General features: G+C 36.8%; 2 protein-coding genes across 2 annotated transcripts in view; one reads left to right on the top strand and one right to left on the bottom strand.

The window, feature by feature from the left end:
* Window positions 1–1371, top strand: part of LOC108578546 (ATPase family AAA domain-containing protein 2-like) — a 7536-nt gene extending 6165 nt beyond the window's left edge. Inside the window, 2 exon segments of the mRNA XM_017941904.1 lie at window positions 62–197; window positions 1103–1371. Coding sequence (XP_017797393.1) covers window positions 62–197; window positions 1103–1371 — 405 coding nt within the window.
* Window positions 1372–8380: 7009 nt separating this feature from the next.
* LOC108578544 lies at window positions 8381–11454 on the bottom strand. The gene is made up of 2 exons (XM_017941903.1): window positions 11308–11454; window positions 8381–10341 (listed from the first exon to the last, which is right to left on the bottom strand). The coding sequence occupies exon 2, from the start codon at window positions 10319–10321 to the stop codon at window positions 8384–8386; it is 1938 nt and encodes a 645-aa protein (XP_017797392.1). The 5' UTR covers window positions 10322–10341; window positions 11308–11454; the 3' UTR covers window positions 8381–8383.
* Window positions 11455–12729: the final 1275 nt, after the last annotated feature.

The following is a 12729-nucleotide window of genomic DNA, read 5'->3' as shown; positions in this document are numbered from 1 at the left end:
ATTTTTGAAAGTAACGATGAAAGGGCAGTTCCTTCTCGTTTTAATTTTATTTAACCGTCAGATCGCATCTCTGTTCCCCGAGTACCAAGGAGAAGTGTTCGAAGTCATACCCCCTGGACAGCAGCAGCGTGAATCGTTTTTCAAGCAATTATTCGTTCACTCAGCATGCGATATTGAATCGAATGGATCATCGCAAGGTACAATGTCATCACATTCAACGGTTCTATATTTATCCGCATTGATATTAAAAATCGCATCTTATTGTGATGTTTTTTTTATGTTCCAATATTCCAATATCCACTTTTCAATAAACTAACAATTTGTGGGCACGATATCATCAGATTCAACGGTTCTCTTATATTTACTCGCATTTTATTATAATTTTTTTCAAATTCGAGAAATACATCAAAAGAAATCTCGTTAATATTCTCTAATATCTGCTTACATTTCTGAATAATGTATCTTTGTTAATTTCTCGTCGAATCAGTGGATTTCGAGCAAATCTTGAATCCACGAAAAGCCAAAGAAGTAGGAAGAAAACGGAAATCGACAGTACGAACTAATTCCACGGAGAATTCTTCGGCGCGTAAGCGAACGAGCAAAGAGATAATTACACTATTCTGCAACAGATAATTTTGTTTGCGTTCGTAAGAAATTTTAGCCGCCATTTCTAGGTTTCGCGGTGTTGAACTGAATTTCAAATCGATTTCCTCCGTTAAACGACACTTTTCACCAAATTCAATTTTCAAATCATACATAAACGGATCCCATTATTTTCATTACGAAATCCGTTACTTCCATTGCATCCGTTATTCGACACATTAAAATCTCTAAAGTGCAGCTATCTTTTTTCACGGAACAAACCCGGTTCAGAATAGTGTTACAAAACATTGATAAAATTATCCCACCGATAGAGGAGGCGTTATCTTATCGAAGGAGCAGACTCAGAGCTCGCAGCAAAATTTGTGCCGTACGATCAGCCCACGTGATGACCACATCGAAGTCAAGTAACACGAATTAACGTTCAACGTATTCCTCTAACGTCGAAAATTAAGAAAAAAGAAAAAAAAGGAAAACAGTCTTTTTCTTATTTCTCACTTAGAGATAAACGTTAAAAGGAAGAACAGCGCGTCAGGTGCGGGAGGACCACCGTCTAAACGTACGAAAAACTTCTCCCCGAGTAATTTATCCGTGTCGAGCAGTGAAAAAATGACCGATTCGCAAACGGAAGAGCTGCTACGGAAGATCGTCGAGACGACAGAAACGTGGCCGAGTTACGATCTCGAAAGTCTGTACACCTCCCTCGAGCTGACACTGGATAGGAGCGAAGAGGATTTATGCACGGCGTTTTTTTTCACTTTAAAGAATTAAGAAGAACGAAGAAAGCGCAGACGAAGAAGGACGGAGACGATTGATTTTTTTCCTCTCGATCCACTAAAACTATGTCACGCTAAACCTGGCAGTATCATGCTGTTTCATCGGTGACTAGCAACGTATCCTTTCACTCCTTGATCTGTCATTTTCCGCCGTTCGACGCTGTAAATTAGCCCCGTAACAACCACCTGTTCAAATCTGACCGTACTTAATCAAACGAAATTGACACACGCGTGATATTGTAGGATTTCACAGTGTTCAACTGAATTTAACGTAGATTTGTTCTATTAAATCGTGTTTCGCAAGAGTTTAACGATTAAAGTCGAAAAAAATCTTGCCCCTTTAATTTATCGATATCACCGCTACTCTGCTGTGTGCTTTGTTAATGATCTATAGCGTGTGTGTGTGTACAATATGCTCGTTCATTTTGATCTCTTTCTCGCGGTCGTACGAATATAGATACGTGTCACATGATATGTTTTATGTAATCTGTACGTGGTAAATATTGTCCATGTATTACTTTGTGTCGGGACGTTTATATCGAATACGTGTGACGTGCACAATGTTGTATTAACAATCTATTTAAAAAAAGAGAAATTGTTCTACGCATAATGCGCATCGGCTGTTTAATTCGTTGTTCACTTATCATCCTTCAGACGGACAAAGAAGAAGTCCTCGGTATCTCTGGAGATTGGATGATACTCCTTCCACAAGTTTCTTTGTCGAAAACTGCATTTCTCGTTTTAACCCTTTCACGACCACGGGGACACATATATCCCACTTAAGTACTCGAATAGAAATTAATCTCAATTTAGTATCCACTATAGAAGCGATGATCGGTAGACAAAGAACGAATTTCTAAGGAGAATAATTTTCGGCACGAAAGGGTTAAACGTATTCCTGAAAATTTCACAAACTATGTCACACTGTTATTCGTTTGAAAAATTATAAAAAGTTTCAAATATAATGTTGCCATTCTTCAGATGCACAAAGAAGAGGAAGTTCTCGGCATCTCTCGACACTGAACATTATTCCTTCTACAAATTTTTTTGTCAAAAATTCCGTTTCTCGTTTTAAACGCATTTTTGAAAATTTCACAATCTATGCTACACTTTTATTTTTTTTTTTTTTTAATTAAAAGGATTCAAAAACAATGCTGCCATTCTTCAGATGCACAAAGAAGAGGAAGTTCTCGGCATCTCTCGACACTGAACATTATTCCTTCCACAAATTTTTTTGTAAAAAATTCCGTTTCTCGTTTTAAACGCACTTTTGAAAATTTCACAATCTATGCTACACTTTTCAGTAGTATCTGTATGTAACATATGAACATTTTTACGTATGTTTACAAAGACAGCTTCCATTGTAAGATTGTGCACGGCGCTGAAACTAGATACCGCGTCGAGATATCGAAACTTCCTGAATACTAGGAAGGCGAGTTTAATTATTCGGCTTTTCACAACGACAAGGAACGAACGCCAGAGCATGATAGCTCGAATGGACAACGGTCCAGTTGCACAACAAAGAAAGTGTTCCAAGTTTGTGCGGTTTCGCGCAGAATTACTTTCTCTACAGCGATAATGTTGCGTACAAAGGAGAATATGTGATAATAATAATCAATATAACTAGTTACACCCTAGCGTGGTATTATAAAACCGCGAATCTTCGTATTCTAGGTAAAGATTCTCGACTATTCGATATTACTTCGTGATATATCTCTACGAGCATAATTGGAGCACTGTGAGTAATGGACTCCGGCAACGCTTTAAAAAATGGTACCGCGCTTTTAGCTATCCATTCTTCTTTTCTAATTAGAGGGGATGTATGAAAAATTGATCACAGGTATACATGTATAGGGGAACTTGCTGCATTGCCTGCTATGTACTTGATTTATGGATTACAGTCATTATCTTTCCCTTTACCGTTTAATGCAAATGTGTACCTTACCTTCTACTTCTTTTTATTTCTTTCCAAACTAAATTGCACGTGGTTCTTTTTAAAATTACGTTTAATAGAGGATGTCTTGCGATATCGAAAACTCATTATAACGGTAATTATTCTTCACACGCACAGAGAAGAAGTTCTCATTATTTCTAGAGATCGAACAATACTCCTTTCACAAAATTTCTTTGTCGAAAATCATGTCTATTTTTTCTTTCCTCAAGATCTCGTTTCAATCCTCATCTCTCGCCAATTTTTCATTTCAATCATTTTCAGGGTACGCAAATGTCCGACTTCGGTGTTTTAATAAAAATTGATCTCAATTTAGTATCCACTATAGAAGCGATGATCGGTAGATAAGTGTCGAATTTTTAAACATGACGATTTCGGCGCGCAAGGGTTAAACGTATTCTCGAAAATTTCACAAATTACAGTAGATCCATCTATAAAGCGGGAGATACAAACTAAATTCCACCGATATCGCTTTTTGGATGCTGGTGAGAAGTGTTGCTTTTTTTAACGCGTTATCCGAGTCACTATCGTAAAGCGGGAGATACAAACTAAATTCCACCGATATCGCTTTTTGGATGCTGGTGAGAAGTGTTGAATTCTCTTCAGCTTCAGAATTTTTATATTCCTTTTTCCTTTTTTTAACGCGTTATCCGAGTCATTATCGGTACGTCTCCAGACTCTGGTGAAGCTAGCTGCAATGCTGGCGAAACGTCGGAATGTAAATTCTTTTGGACACGGCTTACACCCGGAAGCCTCAAATAATTCCACTCATATCAATCCGGGCCGTGAAATTCTCAAAACTCTTATCCGATGGTAGTAGCAATTTGTTCATCGCGTTACACAGGATCCAACACTGTATACTACACTTTAGTACCAACAAACAACTTCAGCCCCGGAAAGGGTAAAAAAAGTCGAGCGGTCTAAGACAGCGTCAAACAAAACGCGCAAATACACAGCAGCCTCCTTTCTCTACGCGCACGACATGCTAATTCACGATCAGCCGTAATTGTCTCTTCTCCCCGATGACGGAAGATGGAAAGCAAGATCGAATCTCCTGCGAAGGGAGGTGGAGAGAGGCAGCCACGCGGTTCTCCAGGGCTTATCAGTTCGTGTCGGGCAGCCGTGCAATGCGTTGCCTCGTCTTGCAGTTTAATTGTGCCTTCGATATTACGCGTGACACACATACCACCCTCTTAGGAATACATGTGTCGGCCCGTTGACTTCCGCTGATCGAGCAACAGTTAGAGGAAGGCGGTTCGTTCTTACACATCCAGGTGAAGACTTGGGGTACGTCGCGGCTCACGTGACCGGATAAAGCTTCTTCAAAGGCAAGCCGGTAACACGTGGACTCTGTCGCGCATGCCAAAAATTTTAAACGGACCACTTGCACCCGAGAGAGGTTGAACGATCTCGTAGAACTCGACCATCGTGGTGACACAGTTTCAGAGGTCTGCCTCTATTTTTTATATTCTGCCTCTTTTCTAGCAGACTTTTAGATCTCGCTGTCTCTTTAAACTGAACGCGTCAGATCGAGTTGATCCAAATGTTCGTGCACTTTCGACGTACACCTTCGAAGGTTTATGTAGTTTTTGCAAATGCACACCGCTGCAAGTACTAGACCGCCTATTACGATCGTGAAAAATGTATCAGGTCCTCCCGCAAGTTCGTCCCAAATGTGAAAAATATTTTAACGAAAATCTAAGGAAATGCTGTAGCAATGACATAATGGTCTTGTTGAAAAAGGAATAGGTCAAAGTTGTGGAGCAAGGAGGCGCTTACGTTTTTTTTTTTTTTTAACAAATTTGAATTTTTTAACTAAATTATAAAATTCGATGGGATTTAAATTACATTTCTTGGCCAGAGTTAGTGTCGTATCGTCAGCTTAATACTACAGTTAGACGTCTTAAATTTATTAGTAGAAGAACTGAGTTCGTTAACGAGCATTGAACATGGTGTTGATTGTGAACTTATCTAGTTCTAACATTTCCAAGTGCTGCTAGAGTTGCACACTTTTGGTATACCATAGTTACAAGGAAGATACGACACGCTTATCCAGAAAGGGTCAACTTACGAAAGTTAGGAAAAGAAGTGAAATGAAAAAAAAGGAGAATTTAATTACTGCTGTTTTAGAACTTACGAATGGAGTTGCGAATAGAGTATGAATTATCTAAACGTAGTACGAAGGTGACCGAATTCATATTCCAAACTGAATAATCTTTTTTGGGGCTTAACAATTTTATAACGACTGTTTAGATTTAGTTCACATTCAATAAGTGTCCTAATTCTCGAATTGAAGACCATTGAATTCGATAAAGCAGTTATTCTTCGTACTTGGAAAAATTACTAGCTTCCTCTTGTTTCTCTTAGAAGACAAGACGTGTTTAGGTTCTTTTTCAACACTTTTCGGCTTACTATTTATTTCTTCATCTTGAAGATCGCCAACATAAGTTTTAAAAGGTTACACGAACTTTTGAATCAACTTAATCGAATGCGTTTAATTTTTTCATTTATTTATTAGACAGTAAATCCTATTTTTTAAAATAACTTTTGAGGTACTTTTGGGAGTATAACATTTGATGACATAACATTTCCAATTTTGTCGATTGCGATTTTACAGATATCGAAGGTGTCCTTAGGGTGCCACCATTTTGTATTTTTATGAGAATTAATTGCTCAACCCGACAATCTTACAAAATTCACACATTCTTCGGCGATCATTGTGTTCCAACGTTGTTACGTTGGTATTTGATTTACATTCCTCCTCTATCGTGTCGAAGGTAATAGATGAGGCATTTCGAGCTTGGAAACCTTAAATCACTATCTCTATTGTACTGTAGCAAATGATACTTTTTTCATTGACAGTACTCGACAACTTCTTCGTTGGTACATACCGCGAGTCGCAGAAGAATTCGTACCTCTCAAATGTCGATATTAAATAATTGAAATTTTTTTTAGAACGCAATTTTAAAATCCTTATCAATGATAACGTGGGATCAGGAGCGTGAGTGGTTACGGTAAAGTGTATACTTGCAATCTTTACTTTTAAACTAGCCTACTCTTGCACTACTTGCCCTAAACTGGTGTTGGATTCCGGATGATGGAATGTGTACAACACTTTTATAATCTTATTACGAGATTTACTCAGTTTAGACAGTTGTGAGTAGCACGATGGTACTGTTAATAATGATTGTCGCCGCTTTTGAGGTTGTTATACTTATAGGAATTAGAAGAGGACGTGGAAGGGACTAGGGAGGGGTTAAGGTAAAAGGTCTAGGAAAGTAGCAAAGGTTCTAGGTGACTAAGAACTAAATTACAAAATATTTGGCGAAATGAGTGTTCGCGATGCGCTGGCGTTTACCGAAGATTACAACGCGAAGCGTCCATGAGTCTTTAGATTATAACTTTAGATTATAACTAAATTATACTAAAAATATTTGGCGAAATGAGTGTTCGCGATGCGCTGGCGTTTACCGAAGATTACAACGCGAGCGTCCATGAGTCATGTCGCGGTAGGTTGGTATCCAACTTTAAATTATAACTAAATTATACTTTGTTATACCCTACGTCTCACCAATCGCCGATATCGCCTTGGAATCTTTCGCCGTGGTCGACTTGCTTGTCACACTCGTCTTATTCTCGCCTTATCGTCGCCTTGTGCTCGCCTTATGATCACCTAATGCTCCTATGGTCCCCACGGTCGTCCGCCCGCGGAACATATACGCGGCTTTCCTTCGCGAATATTCCGTCGAGTGAACGACCTGCCTTTCTAACGCCTAATTTTCGGTAATTTGTCGTTGGCAGGTCAGTAACCGCCTTGTTTTTCTAAACAGCCGGGCCAAGATACCGATCCGACGCGCGCGTCTTCCCCCTTTTTTTCCCCTTCGCCGAGTCGTTGGCCGCCGACTATGTTTACCATTTCTTACGTTTCAACGGTTCCTTTTAAATCGGTAAGCGTTCGTCAAACTTCGCCTCCTGCAGTAATGTATTAGTTGTATTACCTAAGCGTTCGATTGAATATAACAATTCAGTGTAACGAAAACAGGAATTTAAATAAATTATCAAATTATCTTATAGAATTGGCATTGAATTATACTATGACCTTTTTAGGACCTAATATCTTTTTTGGGTCACCTTTGCATTTAGCGATACTCTTTACCACTCGTTTGTCCCAACTGAACTAAATATTTCTTTATGTCGATATTTTGTTTCTTATTTCCGTTAAATCACGTAGAACACATTTTTTTGAAGTGCATTCATCATAGTGCATCAAAACACTGTGCAACAAAGAACTTTCCATTCTCAAATGTGTTTCAGCAATTTGTGCCTCGATTAACAAGAAATGCCAAAAGAAAGTACGAGCAACGTTTTTCCTTTCTTTCAAAGAACATTTATTACAAAAAGGTACAAAAGTAACAATATATATATTTCGTGTGTTCTATATAAACTAAATATAAAAAGGTATAAAAAATGGACTAGTGTCCATTACTCATATGTGATAAGTATTAATAATACTCATAGGAAACGTAATTTGCGTATCTAAGTAATTACCACATAGAGAGGTTAAAGAAAGTATACGATACTTCCGTAACGCTAAGCGTATAAGTAGAAAAAAAAATCTTTTCAATACATCTATCTACAAAGATTCCTTTGTAAATATAGCTGTATACTGTAAACTTAAAGAATATCATTTGTTCCAATGTACATACATACAACACCAACGTGCCCTTTGTCTTACAATTATAGCAGTTTTGGCAACAATAATACTATGCAATATTCGTGTGCTGTTTAACCTTATTAACACAAACGTCGTATCTTGTACCACACATACAAGCGCGTTTACTCAACATGTATAATATAAACGGAAAAAAAAAGAGAGGGAGATATTCATATGAATCATAGAAAAAAAGTTGTCCATGTTAAAAACGTACTTCAACATCTCTTCGTTTCTCAACGTGTTGTTCCGAAAACGTATTCGCCGTTGACACCGTTCCACGTGGTCCGAGAACGCTCTTATAAAACTATGCTCATCATTCACCGGTACGTATTGTTTCCGTTGCTATTCATCGGTGTCGTTGACTAGATCTATTATGGCCTTCGTCGTATTGTTGTTTACCTCGGACGTCTTATTGTAATAACTGACGCCGTACCGGTGTAGTGCTTCAAGCGAAGCAGCATCGATATTTCCATTGCAGGTTGTAAGGTTTTCCTTCACGTTGTCCGACCCGCGCATTGTCATCGTAGTACCACTTTGCACTTTCGAAATATTCTCCTTTGTACTCGAGTTATATTTTTCACCAACCGGATGCCTAACAACGTTGCATTCGGAATTCGTTTGAACAGAGATTCTTTGCTTCTTCTTAGCAGCACACTCGACGTTCGTTTCGCTACGTTTGGTGTCAGGTTTCGTATTCGTTTCAACACGTTTCTTTTTCTTCACTGGCGCGACGCTATCCCTTTCTAGCAAGTGCCAGCCCTGATCTTCCATCCTCTTCATATCTTTAATGGCGTCCTGCAGTAGCATCTCCTGTTCCACACGGTTTGGCGACTCGTGATTGATCTCCGTACTAATACTTCGTCCTCTGACTATTCTTAGTACTTCTTGCACATCGTCGTCGGAATGATCTTTCACGTTAACCGCGTATGTTTTGTTAATTTCTTGTTGTTGTTGCAATGCCGCAGGTTGTTGCAATGCCGCAGGTTGTTGCAATGCCGCAGGTTGTATCATTAGTTTGATGGGTGATGGATTCGAGTTATTTTTATTTGGAACGATTACGGGTAATATTACTGGTATTATTACTTGCAGCATATTTGGCACGGACTGTAACTGTTTTTCCGACGCACATTTATTCTTGGCATTTATGTCGATGACGGTTTGCGTTTCGTTCATGTTAACGTCTTTACTTCTTCCATTTACTCTTCTGTCGTTTGTACGAGACTGTTTCATCCGTTCTAGCGAAGAATCCACAATTTTTATTTCAGATTCTATGCTATTATGTTGCTCGTTGAAGTTCAACACTGATTTCGATATTTCGGTGATTTCGGAATTATAACACGTATTATTGTTGACTACCAAGGTGTTCTTCGAATTACTGTGTTGAAAACTACACTTTTCGGTCGTAAATACGAAATTTGACTCAAGAGGTACTATGTCTAAGAGATCCTTGTAAGCAGCGCCACACTTCTTATTTGCGAACGTTGTGCACGATTCATTCTGACTGAGTGAAACGTGATTTTCCTTGTACTCTATAGTTTCTTCACACGCCGCCTGCTCATTTGCTACAATGTTGCTAACCACATATCGATTCGGGCTGTTTACCACATCTATAGAGCAGTTGCAACTTTGGTAAGGACTATTACAGAACGCAGGAGGATCAATATCAGAAATTACACTTTCACATACATTTTTGTCCGTATTTAATTTAGTTTCACTGTATTGTTCTGTTTGTGTACATCTGCTGGTCGTGTTCACCTTCAAATGCTTCCGTTTCACCGACAGTTTAGCAACAATTTCTTCCCCTATTTTCAACGTTAAACGTAACTTTTTGTGTAACTTTGTCACCAAATTTTTCCCAGAGAGCAACATTGTGCGATCAAAAGATTTTGCAATTTGAGTTGCTTTCACGGCTGTGTCTTTAATTTTTGGATGTGTCCGATGAGTCAACGCGATATGCATGTTCAAGTCAGTTACACATTTGAAACACTCACCGCATAACCGGCACGACATTCCTAGGATAACAACACTACAGTCGCGCAACATCGCACCATTAGGAATATTAATTGTCCTAATGGCAGAGCTACCATTAAACGTTTTGTACTTGTACTGAAACCTTCTCATTTGAAGGCCTATGCAATGAAAGAAACCTTCCTTCCCGTTTATTTTCGATACGTCGACATTACGTGGCCGTAGAAAATTTTCACTATGTTTGAGTGTTCGCAGCGGGTATCTGCCTGGATCTCCAGTGCCGTGGCAGACCCTTTGCATGTGTGGCGCCATCTTCTTAAAGTCGTGGATCCCTGTAACCGTTGGATTTCGAACATGAGACTAATGTTTATTTTGTGTCATCTTATATTTTTAATACATTGATATTGCATTATTTTCCACATAAAGTTTGTTAATGTAGTCCACAGCTAAAATTAATATTTTGAAGAATGCTCTGTGCAATTACGAGAAAAATATGAATTGTAAAAGAACACAATAGCTTTCATTTATTTTTGCTACGGTACAAAGAAAGGTTGATGACATTTATATCATCTTATTTTTAACCAAATATGTTCGCTACTTTAAACTACCTCTACACAGTTGCTAATTCATTGGGTATAAAATGAATAATTAAAAAAGAAGTAATACCACATAAGTTAAAATTCGTTAGTAATGAATTTAATATTTTTTGAAGATAATTTATATATTTTTGCTTTATTCTTAATTAGAAAAAAATTTATATGACATCAAATTATGCGCATAAATTATCTTTGAATATGCATATAGAAACCGATGACATGATAAGCAAATAGTTGACTCATTCCAAGAGAGAGAAAATAAGTGACTAAAAAGTTTGTTTCTATTTATGGAATATTTCTTTTATATGCACATATTCTTTTCAAGTTAATTTTAGAAGTAAAATAAATCGTTGTAAAATTGTAAATATCAGAGTTAATCGAACACAACACTGTTTTTCTGTTAATCGTTTGTTTTGCAAAATAAGAATAAAGTTTTATTAAATTTGTTATAGAATTTTTCTCACCCTTTTTAAATTCTTAAAATCATGTTTTTCGATATCAGACTTTTTGCAAATATAAAAAAATTTCTTTATACTCAATGTTAAATTACATGAAAAATACTCAATTATATTGCATACTGTATTTGCTCTCAATTTTTGTCTTAAATTATCGTACATAATGAATATTTAAATATATTCATAAAGATATTTTATAAAATTTTCATATAATTAATTTAATAACTTAAATAATGAAGAAACTCACCACAAAAAAACGTTGATTACAATGTGCAAATCCTTAAATTAATCGAAGTTTTTCCTTGTCATCGCACCCTACATCCTTCATCAAAAAGGATGGTAAAATAATGTTAAGTATACAGGATACTTAAGCAACGAATGCAACCGAAGTTGCATCAGATGACGTAATTCCAGTGTTGCCGAACACGTTTGTTAGTTTTACTATTCTGACTATAATACCGATTTTTCGACTATAATTACAACAAAAATTAGTTCCGACTAATTCACAAAAATATAAAAACCTCTACTATAATTTTTCACCTTCAATTCTATTCGACGTAACTCACAAAACTGAAACTTTAGCAGACCCAACTACACGATATGGCAACGCTACGCAGTCGTAGTCAAGTAACCCGATAAGACCCACGGGGTTCGACCAATAGGAAGCAAGGTTGTTTATGACCAAACCAATCAGCGTCGGCATTTTATTCGCGTGCCCTCACTATAGCGCAGTCAGTCACATACTATGATTTATTATGCCGACAATGAAAAAGAATTTGTGACGTAGTATTGTTCTTCCATCAGCATGGAAACAAAATGTATCTTAATGTGTTATTTTTATGGAATAATAGACAAAAGTATACAGCCCTAATATTATATTATTAAACACTCCTAAGATCATGTCCATTAAGGACGCAAAATATGATGTTCAACTATAATTTCATTTACGCCAAATAGAAATAATGTTTTCGTTTACATACATACATATATTCACAGTGTATCAGTTTATTCATATAGTTTTCTCATTCATGCTTAGAAATATATTTTTAAATGAATTCGTAGATTCTGAAAATTTTAGGTGAATTCTAGAATCGTAGAATATCACACTAGCAAATTATCTTTGGTTATTATAATATTGAATAACTTACTACAAAAGTACGCAGTCGTAAACAGATTTATACATATGTATGTATGTATATACTCTCTTCAAGTTTAATCAAATATTAGCATTAATCCTTATTTTTTCCATTGTTTCGAAGTAATTATATTTCAAGCTAGGTTCTTCTTTAAATATTTGATGTATAGGTATGAAAACAGTACATGGTAAAAACACTTAAATCAAGGAAAAACGCATAAACTGGGCGTTCGTACCAAGAGTAGACAATTGTATCACTTATGTGATTGATAACCACTGGGAGTGTACTATGCCAGACTAAACACGCTTCAGCATAAACACTGGTAAAATACACAGAGTATGTATGACCATCAGGCCTGGAAGTTTTTTTAGATTCTTTACAAACAAAAGCAAGTATTAAGTAACTATTAATATAGTGTTCAATATAATTAATGGTACGTTATGCTACGAAGAAATTATAAACAATTATTTATTTGCTGTAAATATAATATTCTTTTAAATATTAATTTGCGTTACATATTTATGCAATACTCG

This window comes from Habropoda laboriosa, unplaced genomic scaffold (assembly GCF_001263275.1).
Source record: "Habropoda laboriosa isolate 0110345459 unplaced genomic scaffold, ASM126327v1 scaffold41, whole genome shotgun sequence".
Lineage (NCBI taxonomy): Eukaryota > Metazoa > Arthropoda > Insecta > Hymenoptera > Apidae > Habropoda > Habropoda laboriosa.
This window is presented reverse-complemented; position numbering and strand designations above follow the sequence as displayed.